The sequence below is a fragment of the Schistocerca serialis genome, chromosome 7, assembly GCF_023864345.2.
Source record: "Schistocerca serialis cubense isolate TAMUIC-IGC-003099 chromosome 7, iqSchSeri2.2, whole genome shotgun sequence".
Lineage (NCBI taxonomy): Eukaryota > Metazoa > Arthropoda > Insecta > Orthoptera > Acrididae > Schistocerca > Schistocerca serialis.
In genome coordinates this window covers 544,393,222-544,415,201 of record NC_064644.1, presented here as the reverse complement: position 1 = coordinate 544,415,201, position 21,980 = coordinate 544,393,222, and the positions used below count along the sequence as shown (strand labels likewise).

Here is a 21,980-nt window from a genome sequence, read left to right as displayed (position 1 = left end):
TGCGTGGCATGGAGGGGGCTTTCCTAGCATCCATAAGCCTTCAGCCCCTGGTTTGGTTAAGATACATTGATGGCATCTTTGCCATATGAATTCATGGTGAGGCTGACCTGTTAAAATTCCTGGAATCTCTAAATACCTTCTCCCAATTAAAATTTCACATGGTCCTACTCCAAATTCCATGCCTCTTTCCCTGATGTTGATCTCATCCACACTGAAGGCCAGCTACACACTTCTGTCCACATTAAACATACTAACAAACAGCAGTACTTACATTCTGACAGTTACTATCCTTTCCACGTCAAAAGTTCCCTCCCATACAGCCGTGGCATTCAAGGCAAATGTATTTGTTTGGATGCAGACTCCTTACAGCAGTACATCACCATTCTCACCTCAGCATAGACTCCTTACAGCAACACATCACCATTCTCACCTCAGAATTCACTGAACTAGTTACCCCACCAGCCAGGTTCAAAAGTAGATTTCTCAGGTCCTCACATCCAATCTTGGTACTGCTGATCCCTCCAAAAAACAACTTTGGAGCACACCACTTTTCACCAATTATTATCCTGGTCTTGAATGTATTAATCAGCTAACTCGACAAGGGCATGACTTCCTAAAATCATGACCTGAAATGAGATCCATTTTGCCCACCACGCGTAGAATATCTTTCCGTTGCCCTCCCAGTCTCTGCAATATCCTTGTCAGACCCTATGCTCCTTATGCACCCATCTCCCTACCGTATGGTTCCTTCCCCTGTGACCCTGCCCGCTGCAAGACTTGCCCTATGCACCCTCCTACTACTACCAATACCAGCTCTGTAACTGGCAAAACATATACTGTCAAAGGGAGAGCCAACTGTGAAATGATACATGTCTTATAACAGTTGTTATGTAAACACTGTTCGGCCTTTTACATCGGCATGACCACCACCAAGTGATCAGTTAGGATGAATGGGCGTAGACAGTTGGTGTATACCAGCAACACACAATAGCCTGTTGCAGAGCATGCTCAACAACATGACAGTTGTCACCTCAGTGTCTGTTTCACCACACATGCCATTTGGATTCTTCACCCAAACCTGTTTCTCATTACTCCACAGGTGGGAACTAGCACTATAACGTGGCCTTGATTCTTACCACCCACCTGACCTTAATTAACATTAATTTCTTCTGTCTCAGCATTCGTTCACAGTAACTACTCTTTTCTTCACTCCATTTTAATTTACTACACCTTTCATTTTCTGACCTGTCTATTTTTTGCCATTCCCCCTCCCACATCTGTTACATAAAATGCACTTAGCTTTTCACTCTTACTAACTGATGTTTTAGTAGTGAACTCTGTCTTTCATATTGACCTGTCTTCCATCTTTAAGCTCTCAAGTTTTCAAATCCCACCTAGTGTAGTCCCCAACAATCAGTTTTTCCTTCTCATACTGCCTGGTAAATCTCCCCTGACCCAGGGTTTCGCGTTGCTGCTCTGAACTGTAACCGTTTCCCGAAACCACTCTTCCTTCTCCTTCAACTCTGACCTTCAGAAGAAGGAGCCACTGGCTTCAAAAGCTTGTAAAATTAAACAGTTTTTTTTGTGTGTTCACCTGTCACCACTTGGTGAGTAGATGTTTTATCTATCCATTTGCATTATATTTGTTTCATTGTATTCTTTGACAAATCTTTTTTACAACAAATAAAATGATTTGAAGATTGCATGTACTAAGATGGTCATCATACTCCATCTCACACTCACATTACAATATAATAAGGGTGAAATGAAATTCAGTAACCAGAAAATAGCACTGGCAGAAATAGTGACACTATTAAATCATTAGCCACCAAATTAATGATTACTTCTCCACGGCAGCAGGAAAAGTTAAACCCAAAATCAACAAACAAATATAGATGCATGAGATTTACTTGTGCATCGACTGCATGCACTATCAACAGGCATTAAATTTAAAAAAAACATCCCAAGAAGATTATGGATTTCATCACATCACTAAAAAAATAGTAATTTTGGTTATCATGCTGTTTCTAGAATGATACTGAAATCTTGTGCTGAAATGATAGGGTTACCCTTAAGTTATCTACGTAACTGATAAATGATTTTGAGCATATTTCCTGACAGACTTAAATTTGCTTTAGTAACATCCACCTATAAAAGTGAAGAGAAGCAAACCACCTCTAATTACACACCTGTTTCGCTGTATCCAGTTTGATACGTTTTTGGAAAAGTGGTAGATACTCACTCATATATACACAGACAGAATATTGACTCATTTAACTGAGTGGAACTTGCTACCTGTCTCTCAGATTGCTCTTCATAAAGGATTCTCTGGAGAGTAAGTAATATCAGATGCTAGCAGAACTAAACAAGATAAAATATCCTTTTATCATATTCTGTGAAATTATGAAAGGCTTTCAGTGTGTACACCATAAAAGTCTACATTGAAAAGTAAAGTGTTACAGTATATGCATCACACCTATTGCATTAATGGCTTCTTATACTGGTAACAGAAACTGGAGCATCCCCTCGACAGGTCAGTTACAGGCATGACACCAAGCTCAGAATGAGGGAACATTACACTTGGGATCCCACAAGGATCAGTACTGGGTCAACTCCTGCTTTTAATTGACTACCATGGTTTTCCAATGAGTTTAAAAAGTGGTTCAAAATCTATAATAATGTTTGCTGATGACACAAACATACTGATCAAAGATATAAAACCATCCTTAACAGCTACAGTGTCAGCTGACTGCTGGACAGGCCTACAAGTGGTTCACAGCTAACATTTTAAGCTTTAATGACATAATGATTCATACTGTGTGATGCTCATCAAGCAATAATGAGATGCTAGTACCAGAAGTACACATTGATGGTCATACTTGAACTGAAACACACTGCATGAAATTCCTTGTGGGTCAGTTACATTGAACATTATCATATAGATAAACAAATCAAGAAACTGAGTGACTGCCTCTACAGCCAAATGGTTAACATTGCTGCCTTTGGTGGGGAAGGACCAGTGCCTGATTCCCAGTACCTCAGATTTTTCTGAGGTTGGGAGGTCTGGAATGGAGTCCACACAGACTTGTGACGCTAAATGAGGAGCTGCATCATCAGGACTTATCTACTTGCAATAATGGCTGGAGGGATTCGTGTCATACTGAGCAGATGCACCAAGATCATAGAGGACTCCTTGTACTGCCTTGAAGTTAGCGGTCAACCAGTTGGAACAGGACTAAGGCCAAATCTCTGAGTGGTGCTTAAATTTAAGTTCATATTCAAGTTTACATTTAGGAACAGAGTTCAGCATGTTTGGCCTTTAGAAACATCAATCAATATGTTGACCTGAAGACAAGTGTGTTCGCTTATTCTGCATGTTTTCACTCCCTTATATCTTATGGAATCATCTTCTGCAGCAGTGCACCAAAATTAATAAAGCATTTATTTGGAAAAAGTAGGCAGTAAGTTTACCATGTGAAGTAGCTAACAGTTCATTCACAGAAGCATTTTTAAAGATATTGGAATTCTGAGACTCACTTCTCAAAATAGCCTACTGGATTGGTGCATAAGTTCTTAGCATTTTCACGTACATTTAATATACACATCAGACACACATAACAGAGACTCTAGTCATCAATAAAAAATTCCCCTTCACTATTTACAATAGTCTGCCAAAGCTGGGGTAACTTTTCAACTCCACAACTTTAGAAATCAAGTGGTTTTGAGGTGAAGAACTTGTTGAGCCATGTTAGGAGCAAATTTTCATCTGGAAAGAAAGTTCCCTGAAGGTCATTCGATAGAGAGTGGGTAAGATGAAAATCTGAGGCCGCAAGATCAGGTGAATAAGGTTGGTGTGGAATGACTTCCCAACACTACTCCTTGGTAGTGTTTTTTGAAAGTCCAGCAGAGAGTGGATGGGCATTTTCGGGAAGTAGCATCACTTAACGCAGACTTCCTGGTCACTGTTCTTCTGCTGCATCAGCAAGATGTCTCAGATGTTGACAATAAATGTCAGCAGTCATCGCTAAACCTTGGGGAAGCAATTCCTAGGACACCACACCATCACTGCTCCATCAGATGCATAACATTATCTTTTGTGGATGTGTGCAGGTCTTTTTACGAAGAGTCGCTACTTTATTTGAGCTCAACCATTCCCTTCTTTTCCTTATTTTAGCATAAAACTACCACTTCCAGTCACCAGTAATGATACAGGATAGGAATTGTTGGTGTTATTCACGAGCCAATTGATGACGAGCAAGCAGAGATGCACACATGGCCACTCACTGATTTTTGTGATTTTGGTTTAGAGTATGCAGTAAACATACACCCGATTTTTGAACCTCTCCCAGTGCATGCAAATGTTGCACTTTGTTGGAATGATCACAGTTCATCACATTTGCCTGTTCTCGAGTATACTGATGTGGATTAATGTGCTTAAAACATCTTCATCAAACTCTAAAAGTCTTCCTAAATGTGGAGAGTCACTAATATCAAAGTGATCCTCCTTGCTGTGCTCTGTCCAATGCCATTATCTCCATACATGGCACAAATGTTTCTGGTTGCCTTCACTGCTGTCACCCCTTTATTGAACTCAAACAGAAGAACGTGTTGGAAATGTTTTGATTTCTCCAGTAGGCACTCCACTTTCTAGCATCCACAACTCCACTCATTATACCCAGTTAACAAAATGACAGTATGTAAACTCAAATAGCAACAGTGAATTACAAATAAAATTGAGAAATATACCCATAGCAACCAGAATACAAATGTGTAAAACCAAAATACTATGCATGTACCTGATATTCACACATATTGATTTTTGTTACCAAGAATCAATATTGGTTTCAGGTGGACTGTGATCTACACAATCACCATAGCAGACACAAAAAAGAATTTTATGTAGACTTTGCTTCTTGTCTTGTGTTCAGAATGGTGTCACGATCTCTAGTGGAAAGATATTCAACAAGCTCCTATCCAACAAAAAGCAGGAAATTAGGAACCCCTGCCAATTCATAAGAAAATGAAAAACATACCTCATAGCTACACTTTCTACAAATTATCTGAATATCCAGAATTGAAAAGTTCTGGCAGTTACATAGCGTACAGTCTAAAACTGCAAGACAGGTGGTAATATACTGTAAGTAGGACTAAGTATTTACAGATGCAGGTACATATTTCATTTGGAAACTAACGTCGCAATTAAATAAATATTGAGCTACTATTAGCAGATAAATAGCAGCTCTACAGGTATATCTGAGGGATCAGCTGCATTATTCAAAGCAGAAGTTTTCTTTTAAATTTAATTAATTGTTTGAATTTAAATAGCATGTGCATGAACAGCATTAAGCAATATAGCGATTGTTTGCAGAGTGACTTTTCACTCAGCAGCAGCATGGGTACTGATCTGAAATGTCCTAGCAGATTAAAATTGTGTGCCGAACTGGGACTAAAACCTGTGACCTTCATCTTACGCAGGCAAATGCTCTATAAACTGGGCCATCCAAACATGACTCATGACCTGTCCTCACAGCTTTGCTTCCACTAGTACCTCTAGTACCTTGCTCCTACTTTCCAGAGTTCAGAGAAGTTCGCCCATGTACCTAGTAGGACTTGTAGTTGGAGGAAAAGATACTGCAGAGATATGGCTTAGTCACAGCTTTGGGGATTGTTTCCACAATGTATTTTCAATCTGAAGTGGAATGTGTGCCGATCTGAAACTTCTTGACACATTAAAACTGTGTGCCGAAACAGAAGTCATAAGGAGGACCTTTGTCTTTCATGGGCAGATGCTTTACCAAATGACCTACACAAATCGGTGCACACTCTTCTGCAGAGTAAAAATTCATTCTGTAATTAATCCCCGAGGCTGTGGCTAAGCCATTTTTCTGTAAAATCCTTTCTTCTAGGAGTGGAAGTCCCATTAATTATGCAGGATAATTTTTGTGAGGTTGGGATAGTAGGAGAGAGATAATGGCAGAAGTAAAGCTCTGAGGGCAGGTCAGGAGTCATGCATGAAGAGCACAGCTGGCAGTGCACTTGCATCATCAAAGGCAAATGTCCCAGATCAGAGTCCCAATATGACACCCAGTTTTACTCTGCCAGGAACTTTCAGCAAAGTGAAAGTTTATTATTAGTAGAATATAGAGATTAAGTTTCTATGTTTTCCTCATATTCTGCTAATTTATACCTTGACTTGTTCCACATCCTTGAAGGTTCTCCTCCTTGAGGGAATCTACAGAACATGATGAATAAATGAATTTTGATGTAAAAAAGTCTAGGTGGTTGGTAAATTTTAAGATAATTTTTCTTTGGCATTGAAAATATAGAGAATACACATTCTGACATATGAAGGTGCAATATTCCAATATGAAATTTTTCAGCACTGTAACTTTCATAGCTTAAATGAGACCCAATTAAAAATCAATTTACAAAATACTATACTGTTTAATACATAGACTACATCTTTCAAAGGAGTTTGTTACTGGTTTAACAAGATTCAAATGGCATACTTAAGCAGCTATGCTGCTTAGTTTGATTATACACATTTGGTACCTCTATCTCCTCTCTCTGTTGGCGGGAACATTCTTCACGAGCTCTTGAAGCTGCTGTGTCTTGGAAAACAGAGCTCTGTGTCTGATTGAAGAACTGCTCATACTTTTCACTGTCATTGCATGGATATATTCTTCGGAAATTTCCTGTATGCTTTTCTTCCCATGCTGCCTGCTGCTTTGCAATCTTGTTTGCAATTGATGGCCCATTATGATGGTCATTACTGTAAATGTTACCAGCACACATTTACAAATGTACTTCACACATCAGTGATTAACAATATTTCTCAAAATATATGTTAATATTGAATATAAATGAAAGTTATTGTTACTATTGGTCTGAATTTCTAGTCATTCAAAGCATAGAGTATGGAAATTTTTGACAGAATTTACGTATTTTTAGGAGTAAAGGAGACCACTCACTGACACACACACACACACACACACACACACACACACACACACACACAATTGTGTCCTTATGTTGTACTGGCTGGACACACTGGACACTCAATAGTGGGACTGCACTTCAGCAGATGAACTAGGGTGAGGTGTGGATTGCGTTGAATAGAGTGGATAGAGAAAGAGAGAGAGAGAGAGAGAGAGAGAGAGAGAGATAGAGAGATAGAGAGAGGGGGTGGGTGGGTTGGGGGCAGGAAGAGGGGGGGGGGGGTTGGGTAGCTTGTGATAGAGGGAGAGAGGTTGGAAGCAGGAGGGGTTGGGTATCTTATGACTCAGAGGGAGGTAGCAGGTTTGATGGCAAGGAATGCAGGAGGGAGGCATGGCAGGTGTACAGGGTAGGCACATGATACATGGGTGCCAGAGCTGGTGAGGTGTGGTGCATGATAATATGACTTGGAGATGGAGATTGGGAGGGGATGACAGGACAGAGGAAGGTGAAACTGTTGGATATAGTGTGTAAGGACTATGGGTTAGTGGAGAATGAGGCCACGATACCCAGATCATATAATATTAGTTGGAGGAGACTTGAACCGACCAAATATAGACTGAGGCATCTATGGATTCATTGGAGGGGGTACAAGCAGACAGTCTTGTGAAGTTCATCTGAACACATATTTTGAAATCTATCTTCAGTAGCTAGTTCGACAGCCCACATGCAATGGAAATTTTTTAGATCTGGTAGCTATGACTGGTGGTCATGATGTCATCTTAGTGACTTTGCTTACTAAAGTTAATAGGTCATTCAGTAAGGCTAGGAGAGTATATCTCCTAGAAACAACAGGTACACAATTGTTAGTATGCCACTTAGACAATGAATTGCCATCATTTAGTTGCAGTACAATGGGTGTAGAGGAATTATGGGCAAAGTTTAAACCAATTGTAAATCATACTCTGAAGAATTATGTACCAAGTATGTGGATTAAGGATGGAAAAGGCTCACTGTGGTTTCATAACAAAATTTAAAAATTTTTGAGGATGCAAAAGCTGCTGCACACACTGTTCAACAGAGAATGCACAACTGATGACAAGCAAAAGTTAACAGAAATTCTTAATCTGTACAAAGATTAATGCACAAAGCTTACAATAACTACTACAATCATACCTTAGCATTCAATCTTGGAGAGAATATCAGAAAATTCGGGTCCTCTGCAGAATTGCTAAGTGGGTCTAAGGCTTCTATACAGTCATTTGTTGACAAGCCTGGTGTGGCTGTTCTAGGATGCCAGGGAAAGAGAGAGTAAATCAGAAAAGGGTCAAAAGAAGATAAGTCTATGGTCAGAGTTGTAGAAGGGATTTCGATCTTTTGGTCTTACTAGTTTAAATCGGCATTGAATAGAATATTCTGTACATCATTTGGTCCTAATAGTACAAGTAAACATATTGTTATCTATTTAGGGAAAAACAGTACAAGTCAACTTACATTACTAGTACTGCAGTGCAACATAGTACAAATCTTGTAGCACTCTTTGACCTGGTCATGGAAAATAATGCAGATGATGACTTAATCTCTTTGAAACAATGCATCCTACCATTACAGAATACCTATAATATATTGTTACCTGTCTGAGTACTACCTGAAGTCATAAACATTTCCCTGAAGTATGAAAAAAGACTTATTCACATTTAATAGTATAATGATGGGTGGTAGTTCTTTGAGTACTATTTGATGTTTTTAAACATTTGCTTAGAGCAGGGCAGCACAAACACGGAAAACCGCACGCGTGCAAAGCGAGGTGCAGCGAGTGCCTGCACAGTGCATCGGTTCAACTCGGCATACTTCACCTCAACTCGGCTTGCTAGGTGAGGCCCACGCTGTGCGCTGCCGAATGCACTGCAGACGGCTTACATTGGAATGCGTAAGCGCAAGACAATTACCGGAATAATGGAACCATCTGCTCCAAAAATAGGGAAAATTGCTGAAAGTCAATTTAAACCATAATGGGAACTCTCCTACTTTTTTGTGCGTTGTGACAATAAAGCCAAATGTCTAATTTGCGGTACACTAATTACGTGTGTCAGAAAATCATCCATTGAAAGGACTACAGCAAATTGCATTCAGAAAAGTATAGTGATATAACAGGGGATGCCAGAGAGAAAGAATTACAGAAGTTGCAAACTCTTGCAGAAGAGAAGTCTGTATCTACAAACGAGGTTTGTTGCAAGTACTTTAGCATGTATATTTTGGTTAAAGGTCATGTGAAATGAAATAACATTTGTTTAGATTTCTTAATTTTCGTTTTTGCATAAATTATTTCTAACATATCTTTTTTTTCCTCTAATTTAGGGTGAAGAAGATGAGGGGTGTTGCGAAAGGACTCTCAGAGCTAGTTACAAAGTTTTTCTACGTTTAGCAAGAGCTGGGAGGCCATTTATGGACGGGCCATTAATAAAAAACATTATGTTGGACGTAGTAGAGACAATGAATCCCACATTAGCTCCCGCGTACAGCAGAATACCACTTTCCAGAATGACAATACATCGGAGAATCAACGACATTGCTGAGAATTTGCATGAACAACTGGCAGCCAAAATTGAAAACTTCCTAGCGTACTCCATCGCACTTGATGAGTCCACGGATATTAACGACACGGCTCAGTTAGCAATATCTTTGCGTGGCATGGACGACGACCTACATGTAACGGAAGAGCTCCTGGATATGATTTCGTTGAAGGACACTGTTACAGGGGCGGATATTTTAGCAGCTGTTGAAATGGCAGCTGAAGGAATAGGATGCCCTTGGGAAAAGCTGTTATCCGTAACCACAGACGGGGCACCAGCAATGTGCGGTAAAGCGAAAGGGTTTATTGCCTACTGCGGAAAAAACTTAACATGCCGAATTTACCTTCCGTTCATTGTTTTGCACACCTAGAGGCTCTTTGTGCGAACGTTATTGGCCTTCAAGATGTGATGAAAGTAGTGGTGCATATCGTGAACTACATTCGTTCTCATGGATTCATTCATAATCAGTTCAAAGAATTTTTGATTTCCTTCGAAGAGGAGTATCCAGATATTCCCTACCATGCTGAGGTGCGCTGGCTGAGCAAAGGGAAAGTGATTTCCCGAATTTTTCGACTAAGCCACACTGTGGCTCAGTTTTTGGAGAGCAAAGGACGTCCAGGGCCACTTTTTCATGACCCTTAATGGGTAGCTGATTTAGGATTTTTAGAAGACATTATGGCTCTCCTAAATGATTTAAGTCTGAAACTCCAAAAAGAAAACAATCTCATCAACGATATGATCAGCAAAATAAACGCTTTCTAGTATAAACTGAAGCTCCTCAAAAACAACCTTTCAGAGAAAAATACGCAACACTTTCCTGAACTAGATAAGCTAGATATAAATTGTACCTTTATTAAAACAGCCTGATTTTTATAACTGCTCTAATCAAAACGGTACTATGTTTTTGTTTGACAGCATCTTTGCAGGAAGGAGCGCGCTTTGAAAAATACGTCGAGGTGCTACAACCCCATGAAAATGCGTTTAACGACCGATTGCAGGTAATGTGCCGGTATATGACATACAGCTAAATAAAGGAGATTGCGTTACATATGCAAGTGTAACATTACATTAAAACCAATAGTACACATTACATGTTTATTAAAATCTATCGTATTTTAGTACTTCAAAACAACGGCTTACATTACTTTCATTTATTAACATTGGCTTTGTTATTGTTTCAGGAAATTACCTACCTGCAGCCAATTCTCGATGTTTTAGTGAAACCTTTTTCGATGGATATTGAAAGTGCGCCTTCAGATTTACATTTCGAACTAATTGATTTGGAAAGCGATGTTCACCGAAAGGATGTGTTTTACAATATAAAAGGTTTGCTCCAATTCTACCAGAATTTGCCGAAGGAAGAATTTCCCAAGTAACACAGAGAAGCAGCGAAGATTATTTCTATGTTTGGTTCCACTTGTGTATGTGAAAGGCTTTTTTTCTGTTTTGTCTTGTACAAAAACTAGATTGCGTGTGAGTATTTCTAATTGTAATTTAAAAAATTTTCTCAGAATTGCTGTCAGCCAATCTCTTGTTCCAGATCTTAGTAGCATAATTGCAAATAAAATAAAGAGCACATAGGAAGATACATTTGTGTTGAAACCAAATTTAAAATTGTTACCATTACAGTTATTATACAAATCTCTTTTGTACTGGTACACCAAACTAAGCTCTCCACCTAGTGTACATTATTATTTGGCAATGACGAAGACAACAGGGTAAAAGCTTTGAAACAGGTCAAGACAGGCGGCGCGAGCGACACAAGGAAGTGAGAGGCAGCGCTGTTCCGCAAAGCCGAGGAGTGGGGGGTCTGCACCGTCGTAAACATAGCGCAGCTATCTTCTGCACTCTGCACTGTGCGATGCACCGGTGCATGCACCTTGTGCGGCCCTGGCTTAGAGTATGAAAACAGATTATTCTCAGTGTACAATATAGTCACATGTGCTGGTTTGATCACATAAATATGACAGAACAGTAGTAACAGAAAACTGTATAATTTTGAAGACATGTTTAGATCATTCAGAATAATAGAACATGCAAAGAAATCTTTAACACAGGACAAAAATGACGAAACAGGTAACAGATAAATGCTCTTGGTAATGTGCAGTAGTGAATACATGAAGAAGTATTATTATAATAGCTGTTTTGCAGGAAAAATTTCCTTTTATTTAAAGCTTGTTTCTATGTATTTCAGCTCTTAATGAAATAAGTGTGTGAAACACTGTAGTTAACGTGGAAAAAACAGGAATATGCATTCTCCTATGTGTTATCTAAGCTAACTGAGGAGAGGTTAGGAATAATCCAGGATGTTGAGGATGCAATATGCAATGACAGTGATCCTTTGTCAGACAGATCTGTTGATTGTGACACTGACGAAGTGTATGTACCGGAAGAGAGTGAATCAAGTGAGGATGAAGATACAAATGTGTTTAAGATTGTGACTGCTGGGTGACCTTCAAAGAGGAAGAAAATTGACAGTACTGCACAGAAAGTTGGCTATGTAACTGTTGAACCAGAAAAAAATGTCTGCACTAAATGCTGTGAAAACTATTCATTCTCAAAAAGCAAGAGCAGAACGAAAACAAAAGTGGAACACAGCACAAAAATATATAACAGTCAAAGGAAACAAACCTCTAAAAATGTGCAGTTTGAGATGTAAAGAAAAACTAGACAAAGATACTGATGAACAGAACACAGCTGGGGTACAAAGATTTAATGAATATTGGGCTCTTGGAGATCGAGACAAAAGAGTAAGCTATGGGGTCAGCTTCATTGACTCGAAAGCATCTCCAAAATAACGGAGAAGGACACAGGATCCCAACAAAGCAAAATGCCATATGATTACTGATTTGTTTCATTTCAGAATAAAATTTTGTGTTTGCAGAGGATGTTTCATGAATGAGGTCCAGATGTTCATTACACTTGCACTTACCAATCGGCATGCTAATGCATCTGGAAGTTTAAGCGATGACAACAGGGGAAAAGCGCCAACTGGTAACAAACACTCTCCTGAGAAACTAAAAGAAGTAAAAGACCACATTTCATCATTTTCTCATTATAAATCACACCAAACATGTTGAGAAAGTATTAGGGTTCTTCTCCCATTATATCTGAATTTGCAAACAATGTACAAGCTCTACTGTGACAGAAAGGATAGGCCACTTTTCAGACACATATACGAGAGTTCCATAAGATGAACCTTACATTTAAAGAGCCTAAAGTGAGTACGTGTCACAAATGTGATGTTTTACATGATAAAAAGAAATTTGCATTAGTGAAAGACAGTTCTATGGAAGAAATTAACAATGAGTTAGCTGCTCTTTACCCCGAGGGAGACAATGTATACCTTCAAAAGGACAAAGACAAAAAACATTCCTGCTCAGATAGTTTGGTGCTATGTTACATTTTCAACTTACAACAGTGTCTGCTGACTGCATTTTTGAATAATTCAGCTGTTTTTTTATAAACAGCCACTGTTGCCATAAAATCTGACCATGGATGAAACCAGTATGGGTAGCATAAATTGCTACATGTCGCATGAAGTAGAGGGTGCTCATGTTGGAAATTAGATTCCAATGTGTGTTTTCAAGGAGCTGATGTCAATTCCTTCAGAAGTGAAACAAACTACATTCTACTCAGGCACCTGCAGAGGGCACAATAAAAACTCTTATTTGGTTGCAGCGTTGTTGTTTGCCAAACAGTAAAATCCAAGTCTGAATATAGTTAATCATAAGTTCATGGTTAGCGGCCATAGTCACTGACAATGTGACATTGACCATGGTCTGATAAAAAAACAAAAGGAGATGTTGCAAGTCCCAGTGGCTCATCTGTGTGACTGGTATCAACTGGTGTGTTCAGTTGGCAAGAAAAGGAAATCTGCAGTTGCAGAACTGTCACATACCGACTTCTTGGTTTTTGCTGGTGTTCTCAAAGACACCTTACAACTTCAAAAGAAGGATACACAGGAAAATCAATTTACATGGCAGGATGTATAAACGGCTTTGTTTTATGAAAGAGTATGGTACAATGTTTTTTGGCTTTGTTTTATGAAAGAGTATGGTACAATGTTTTTTTTTTTAAAAGAAGGGTCTCAATGAGGGTGAACAGTTTCAATCAATAAGGTTGATTTATAGACGGAAGATAGGTGTTTGACTCCCGCCTGGAAAATGTTATCATGACACACTACCCATTTCCAAAGGAAAAAAGAAAGATCTTTTTGATCTCCACTCACTTGTTCTAGCTACATTCCATAACTTTTACAAAGATCTCAAAACAAATTAAGATCAGGACACCTACGCTTACATAGAAGAATTTCATGGTGACTGAACTGATGCTGCTAACCTGTCAGTCATTTAGCTGTGTATTTCTTTTGTTCTTTTTATTTTCATCACTTGAAATTATGTAAATGTTATTGTATTCACCAATCAGAATACTATAAGTCCAGTCCATAGTATGACAGTAACAGACTCTGTTACATAAAACCTCAAATACAATACTTTGAATATAATCAAACAATGGAAAATCCAGGATGGAATGTAACAACATTACAGAAAGGAAAGTTGCCACTCACAATAGAGCAAAGATGCTGAGTTGCAGATAGGCACAACAAAAAGACTGTCACAATATAAGCTATCAGCCAACAAGGCCTTTCTCAAAAGTAGATGACACACACACACACACACACACACACACACACACACACACACACACACACACACACACACACACACACACGCACACAAACACAAACACATATCACACACACATGACTGCAGCCTCTGGCAGCTGCTGGCTGTGTCGTCGAGTGACTGTAGGATGATCCAAGATGACTTAGACAAAATTTCCAGTTGGCATGATGAATAACAGCTAGCTCTAAATGTAGAAAAATGTAAGTTATTGCAGATGAGTACAAAAAACAAACCCATAATGCTCAAATACAGTATTAGTAGTGAGCTGCTTGATACAGCCATGTCAGTTAAAATATCTAACCGTAACACTGCAAAGCAATGTGAAATAGAATGCACATGTGAGTATTCTAGTAGGGAAGGTGAATGGTCAGCTTTGGTTTAGTGAGAGAATTTTAGGAAAGTATGGTTCAGCTGTAAAGGAGGCCACTTACAGGACACCAGTGCAACTCACTGTTGAGTACTGTTTGAGTAGGAGCTGCACCATGTCAGACTGAAGGAAGACATTTAAGCATTTTAGGTGTGGGCTGCTAGATTTGTTACCAGTGGGTCTGACAGCATTTAAGATGCTTCGGGAACTCATGGGAATCACTGGAGGGAAGGTGACATTCTTTTCGAGGAGCACTATCGGAAAAATTTGGAGGACTGAGATTTGAGGCTGACTGCAGAATGATCCTACTGCTGCCGATGTACATTTTGCGTAAGGACCATGAAGACAAGATTACAAACATTAAGGTTCTTATGGAGGCATATAGACAGGTGTTTTTCCCTGCTTTATTTGGACTGGAACAGAAAAGGAAATGATTAATAGTGGTACAGGGTAACACTCCACCACATATCTCACGATGGTTTGCAGAATATGTATGTAGATGTACATGTACATGTAGATTAAGAAAGCAAAAGAAGTGTTGCAAACACAGCTCCCACTTGCATAGTTCACATAATCTGGCACTGGAGGGAAGCACCCAGATGGTACAGGCTGTGAAGCAGCCACTGAAATCAAGCATTTTATGCTCAGCTACATGATGTGCCACTGGGTGGTCAACTTTGTTCTTGACCACAGTTTGATGGTGGCTATTCATTCTGATAAACACCTGGTTTGTTGTCATACCAACATAAATAGCTGTGCAGCAATTGTGGCAGAATAGGTATATGATATGGTTGCTTTCACAGGTGCTCTTGCCTCTCACAAGATAAGATTAGCCTGTGACAGGACTGGAGTAAGAAGTGCTGGGTGGGTGGACTGGGCAGGTCTTACACTTGGGTCTTCCACTGGGTCTTACTTAGGGATATGACCCGTGTGGCAAGAGAATGGGGGTGTGAATAACATAGGGATGGAGCAGGCTGTTGTGTAGGTTGGGTGGGTGAGGGAATACTGCTTTAGGATGGATGGAAAGGATCTTGGGTAGAATGACCCAATTTTTGGGCATGATGATTAGATAATTAAAGCTTTGGCAAAGGATACAGTCCAGTTATCCACTACAGGGTGATAATGGGTGATAACGAGGTGCCACTTTGTAGTCAGATGGTGGGACTCTGGGAGGTGGGAAATGCGAAGATATGGTATGGGAAATCTGTTTAAGAACTAGTTTTTGGGAGGTGTGTCTTTCTGTGAAGCTCTTTGTGAAACCTTCAGCACAGTGGGCAAGGGAATTCTTTTCCACAGGTAGTTAGGCCATATGGGAGCAATTTTTTGGCATGGAAGGGGTGACAGCTGTTAAAATGCAGGTAATGCTTAATATGAACAGAGGTGTGGATGAAACCATCAGTGAGGTGGTAGATAAGTCCTGGTAGTTGGCATGTTGGGTTGAAGAGGGCCAGATAAAGCAGATGGTAGAGAAGTGTTGAGGTTGTGGATATGATGTATTGGACCTGAGTCCACATCATGATGATATTATCAAAGAATCTGTACCATACACAGGATTTGGGGCTTAGGGATGCTTGGAGGATTTCCTCTAAGTGGTCCATAATAAGATTGGCATAGGAGGATACCCTGCAGGTGCCCATGGCTGTAGCATGGATTTGTGTATATACCTTCCCTGTAGGTGTGTGTGAGGATATACACTGGTGTCCATTGCATTGCATTTATTTTGCCATAAAACAGTATAAACAGGCGACAGTAAAGTAGAAACTGCAAAGAATACAGAACGTGATCAATTGTAACATGCATAATGGTAGACAAAAATGTTCTTCATTTTTCCAACTTAACGGATTTGCTCAAACATTCTGACAACTGGTTAATGTGTGGCCACCTCTGGCACAAATACTGGCCTGATAATGATGGGACATGCTGTGAATGATGTTATCAATCTCATGTTCAGGAAATAATGCCCATTCCTCCTGCAGAGCTGCTCAAAAGTATTGAGAGTGGTCGGTGGCTGCTGATGTGATGCAACCCGTCTTCCTAGTGCATCCCAGACATAGTCTATGGTATTCAAATCGGGAGAGTGAATGAGCCCTGCCATACATGCAATATCTTCTGTTTCCAATAAAACATCAGCTACCCAAGCTCTGTGAGGTCAAGTATCATTGTCCATCAGTACAAAGTCTGGGCCCACAGCACCTCACAAAACCACACATGAGATCCCAAGATCTCATGACATTATCTGGCAGCAGTTAAGTCTTGCTGATTCACTCATACAATTTCATGAAGAGGTGTTCGAATGGTCAACATAATCCCTGCCTACTCCATTAGAAATCCTTTTTGACATCAGTCTCTTTCCACAATGTTTGGTCCCCAAAATCATGTTCCACATGTCCTCCAGATGAAAATGAATTGAAAATCACTCTCCAGACCAAACCGTGACTCATCTGCGAAAAGGACATTGGCCCACTGTTCGACCATACAGGTGGCATGTTGATGGATCGACTCTAGACATCACCTTCTGTGAAGACATGCCACGGGTAAACAGAGAGCAGGTCTCCAACAATAAAGGCTACTCTGCTGGAGACACTATGCCTTGATACAACGTGTCCAGGGGATGTAGTGAGGTCAGATGCTAGCTACAGTGCTGTAGTAAGGCGGTACTGTTGTGTCCTTACAGCCAAATAATGGTCCACTGTTTCTGATGTCACATGTGGGCAGCCCTGTCCTGGTCTCTGGGCTAGAGTTTCAGTCTCTATAAACTGTTGCCGCATCTGAGATACAACAGAACGAATCACATTAAGCCATTGGGCGACATCAGTTTGCGGTTTTCTTCCTATGGCTTTCCACATCAAAGAGTCTGTAGGCATCTTCTCTTTGCCATACTGAACCATCTGTGACTGTGCCCACAGTGATGTGGATGCAGGACTACCTTGCAAAAAGTACCCTACTTGTTCCATAAAATTTCAGACATGCAGCCCATAAAATTCCATTCTTCTTCTTATATATCAGGTGTATATCATCCAGCCATCTTCAGAGTGAGCCAAAATACTAGAAGAAGAAGTGAAATTTATGTGGCTGCATGCCAAAAATTTTATGGAACAGTCATTGCACTGTGAAAATATGAAGATGCACTACCCCGCCTGATAGGAGCCCTGATCTCATTGCTGGCATGGTTGTCAGTTGATCGGAATGCCATCTTCAGTGCAGAACACAATTGTAATATCTGTTGACAGTTTGTACGATTATACCGTGAATTAGACACAGAATGGGGAAATAGCAGTTAGTTGCTTTAATTTTGGACACCAGTGTAGTTGATAAGATGTGTGAAGAATGAGGTAGCGGGTTTAGAGTCGCAAGGACATTGGGAGAGTTAGTGTTTGATAGTAGCAGGGCCATAGGCATGAAGAATGTTGGTGTATAGAGAGGTAGCATCTACAGTGATGATTAGGTTTTTTTGTTGAATTTCAAGGACAACAAAGTCACTAGAGAGAACAGAAAAATGGTCTACCTCAGGGAAGCATCTTGGCTCCACTTCTCTTCAACATTTAAACCAATGGCCAGCCATTGACCCCGGGCTCAAGGAGATTCTTATGTGCAGATGACCTAGCCCTTGCTATGCAGAGCTCACACGTTGAAACAGTGGAAAGAAACCTGACAACAGCACTTAGAACACTGTCAAGCTACTACAATCGGAACCAACTCATACCAAACCCTTCAAAGACACAGGTGTGCGCCTTTCATTTAAGGAACAGGGAAGCTAATCATGAGCTACATATTGAATGGTCAGGCATCCAACTCCAGCATCATCATGCCCCTAAATACTTGGGAGTCACTCTCGATAGAACTCTGACATTCAAAACTCACTGCAGGATCACTAAAATGAAAATCTCCACTCGAAACAACCTAATTTGCAAACTAGTGGGGACACAGTGGGGCTCACATCCACAAACTATTCGCTCTTCTGCAATGGCACTGTGCTTTTCTACTGCCAAATATACTCCCCCAGTCTGGTACAGGTCATCTCATGCCAGACACTGCTCTCAACGAAACGCCAACAAGGAGAGACTGAAAGTGGAACAGAGCAGTGCCCATCCATTGCACGGACATAATCCACCACAGCAATGGCTGAGCTCGCAAAAGACCTTCCTGAGGACACTGAGTAGCTCACCGTTTCACCAGAGAAGGCCAGGCTGGAGTTACGGAAGAAGTCGATGCCTCACTTGCACAGATGGATGCCTGAAGCTGAAGAACTACCACCTGGATATGATGAAAGCTGGCTGGCATGGGAATCTTTAAACAGATTACGATCAGGAGTTGGACGATCGAGAGACAACCTGAAGAGATGAGGCTTCATAACAGAAGACACGTCCTGCAACTGTGGACAAGGACAAACCACAAGCCACATGCTTCAGTGCCCTTTGCGCCCTACATCCTGCATGAAGAATGATCTCCTGAAAGCCACTCCAAGCGCTTTGGAGGTTGCAAAATACTGGGCACATGTAATATAAATACAATTTGTATCTATATTTACAATATTTCTTGATGTGTATGGCTTCTGTAAATTTGTATGTTTCTGACTCGAGAATATATCTATTACAGATACATATGGTAAAGGGGTGGTGATGGTGGAGAATTGGTGAAGGAAGTGATTAGTGTCTTTGATGTGAGAGGGCAGGATTTGGGATGTTGATTGGAGAAGTTGGTCAACAAGAGGGGAAATTCTTTCACATGAATTCCACTAATCTATGAAATATATGAGCCCAACATATTCCAAAATCCCTTGCATATGGATCATAAAGTGATGAAAAACCCAGGTGCAAGACCTGTCAGGTAAACCCACCAGGTACATCCTACTCCAGTCCCTACAAAGGCTTATCATATGCTATCAGAGGCAGGGTTGCGTGTAAAAGCAGTCATGTAATATACCACCTCTGCTGTAATTTTTGAATGGGATTTTATATGGGCATGACTGCCAGTCAGTTTGCCACCTGGATGGCCAAGAGCAGAGTTGACCATTCAATGACTGAACAAATTACTGATAACAATGTTCTCATATTTCAATGGCTGCTTCACAACCTGTGGATAGGGTGCCTTACCAAAACACCGTCTTCTCTGAATTACATAGACATGTACCATGCTTGCAAGACTCTACAGTCATATCTACCTTTCAACAGTCACACTCTTCCTCTGTTTCTCTACCATTTCCTTTCCACTTCTCTGTATTGCTGTGCTCTGTGCACTGCACAACTCCCATGCCTGTGGCAGAATGAGCTCTTTGGCGCATTTTCTTATTCTGTGCGTCTGTTATCTGTCCCTCTAGTTGCCAGCTGCCCTCCCTCAAACCTCCTTCTAATTCCCTGCCTTCTCCCTACCTGCCAAAGAAGGATTCATCCAAAAGCTGGCAATGACCTCAGTCTTGTTTATATGCCTATTGATGACTTACTCATTCGAGACATTCGTCACTTAAATAATTATAAGGATCTATGATTACTGAACCTAGTATATAACAATTCTTTCTAATATTATAATTTAACCTCTCCATATGATTTTCCACTTATTGACCTTCTATATACAGTATTATGTAAATAATAAGATGTCAAAGAACAAGATTTCCTTGTGTGGAGAACTGCATGTTGGCTTGGGTGGACAGTCAGTGGCAGAAGTAGAAGCAACTTCAGCTGTGTCATAGGGTAGTGTGTTGATATCCTTTCTGTACTTTTTCTATGTTAATGACCCTGAAGAAAATATTAACAGTGACCTTAGAAGTTTTTCTGATGATGCAGTTATTTCTGATAAAGCACTGCATGAAAAAGCTGAACAAGTATTCAGTCAGATTGGGATAAGATTTCAAAATGGTTTGAAGATTGGCAACTAGCTTTAAATGTTCAGAAATGTAAAATTTGGCACTTCACAAAATGAAATACTTAGTATCTTATTAGAGTCCTATCAATGAGTCACAGTTGGAAATGTCAACTCATACAGATATCTGGATGTAACCATTTGTAGAGATATGAAATGCAATGATCACATTGGCTCAGTGGTAGGTAAAGGAGGTGACAGATTGTAGTTCATTGGTGGAATATTAGGGAAATGCAATCAATCTACAAAGGAGATTGCACACAAAACATTCATATGACCTATCTTAGAATATTGTTTAAGTGTGTGAGACCTGTACCAAATAATACTAACAGGAGATACTGAATGTATAGAAAGAAGGGCAGCACGAATTGTCAAAGCTTTGTTCGATCATGGGAGAGCATCATGGAGAAGCTGAAAAAACTGAATTGGCAGACCCTTGAAAATAGATGCAAACTATCCCCTGAAAGTCTGCTTAGAAAGTTTCTAGAACCAATATGAAAACAAGACTAGACTAGTTATAGTGTACACAGAGGTGTTTAAGCAATCATTCTTCCCATGCTCCACACATAAATGGAACAGGAAAAGGCCCTAATAACGTAAAATGGAAAGTACACTCCGCCATGCATTCATAGTGGCTTGTGGAGTGTATGATTTCTTGTTTCACTGACAGTTCTTTCTCACTGCTGCTACAAAGCAAATTTGTCCCTACTCATATAAACACACCTTTGTTGTTCCCGTAGGAGCCACCTTGAGATTTTTTTTTTTTTTTTTTTTTAGTTTAAAATATTATTTTCAAGTTTATTCAAATGGTGAAACCTGATTCCAGGTTGGACAATATTTTTGACTTGTTCTTTAACAGTTTTCAGACAATGGAAAACACAGGATGGAATAATGACAATATTATGAAAAGGATAGATTGTTACTCACCATATAGCGGAGATGTTGAGTCGCAGACAGGCAAAACAACAACAACAACAACTAAATATATCAGCTTTCAGCCAGAAGGTTTCTTCCAAAACAGACAACATACATATACACATTCATGCAGAATGCAGCACATACACAAAGGACCACTGTCTCTGGCTGCTGGGGCCACACTCTTGAGCAGCAGCCAGAGATAGTGGTCATGTGGGTGAGCTGTGTTTGTGTGAATGTTGTTTATTTCAGTTATCAGTTTTGCTACTTTTTCACATTTCACTTTTCTTGTATGTTACCTTATCCACTGATATTTATTTCCTGGTTTTAGCAATTCCCCATTTCCTCATAGTATGCCTACAGTAGTGTTGTATTAAGTGGTATCCATCCAGTCATCTACACATTCCTAGTTATTCAATTAAATTATTCTCAATGGGAAACTGCTTGAATAGTGTAAACTGTAGTTTGTCAACATTTTGCATGTGAACAGTAATGTTATTTTCATTTACTGGACATTATATAGATGACTCCTGTAAAAAGTAAGGTAGCCATCACTCAGCCTGCACTTAATTTTTTAAAGCAACACAACCCATACTACAATCTAAGTGTATCTTTATGTTTATCTCACAGGAAAAATGACGCAGA

The 21,980-nt window shown here is 39.9% G+C and overlaps 1 protein-coding gene across 1 annotated transcript in view; it reads right to left on the bottom strand.

The window, feature by feature from the left end:
- LOC126413236 (tubulin polyglutamylase ttll6-like) overlaps positions 1 to 21,980 on the bottom strand; it is a 323,601-nt gene that overhangs the window by 18,897 nt on the left and 282,724 nt on the right. Inside the window, exon 11 of the mRNA XM_050083135.1 lies at positions 6,553 to 6,772. Within this exon, the coding sequence (XP_049939092.1) occupies positions 6,553 to 6,772 (220 nt within the window). The remainder of the gene's footprint in view (positions 1 to 6,552; positions 6,773 to 21,980) is intronic.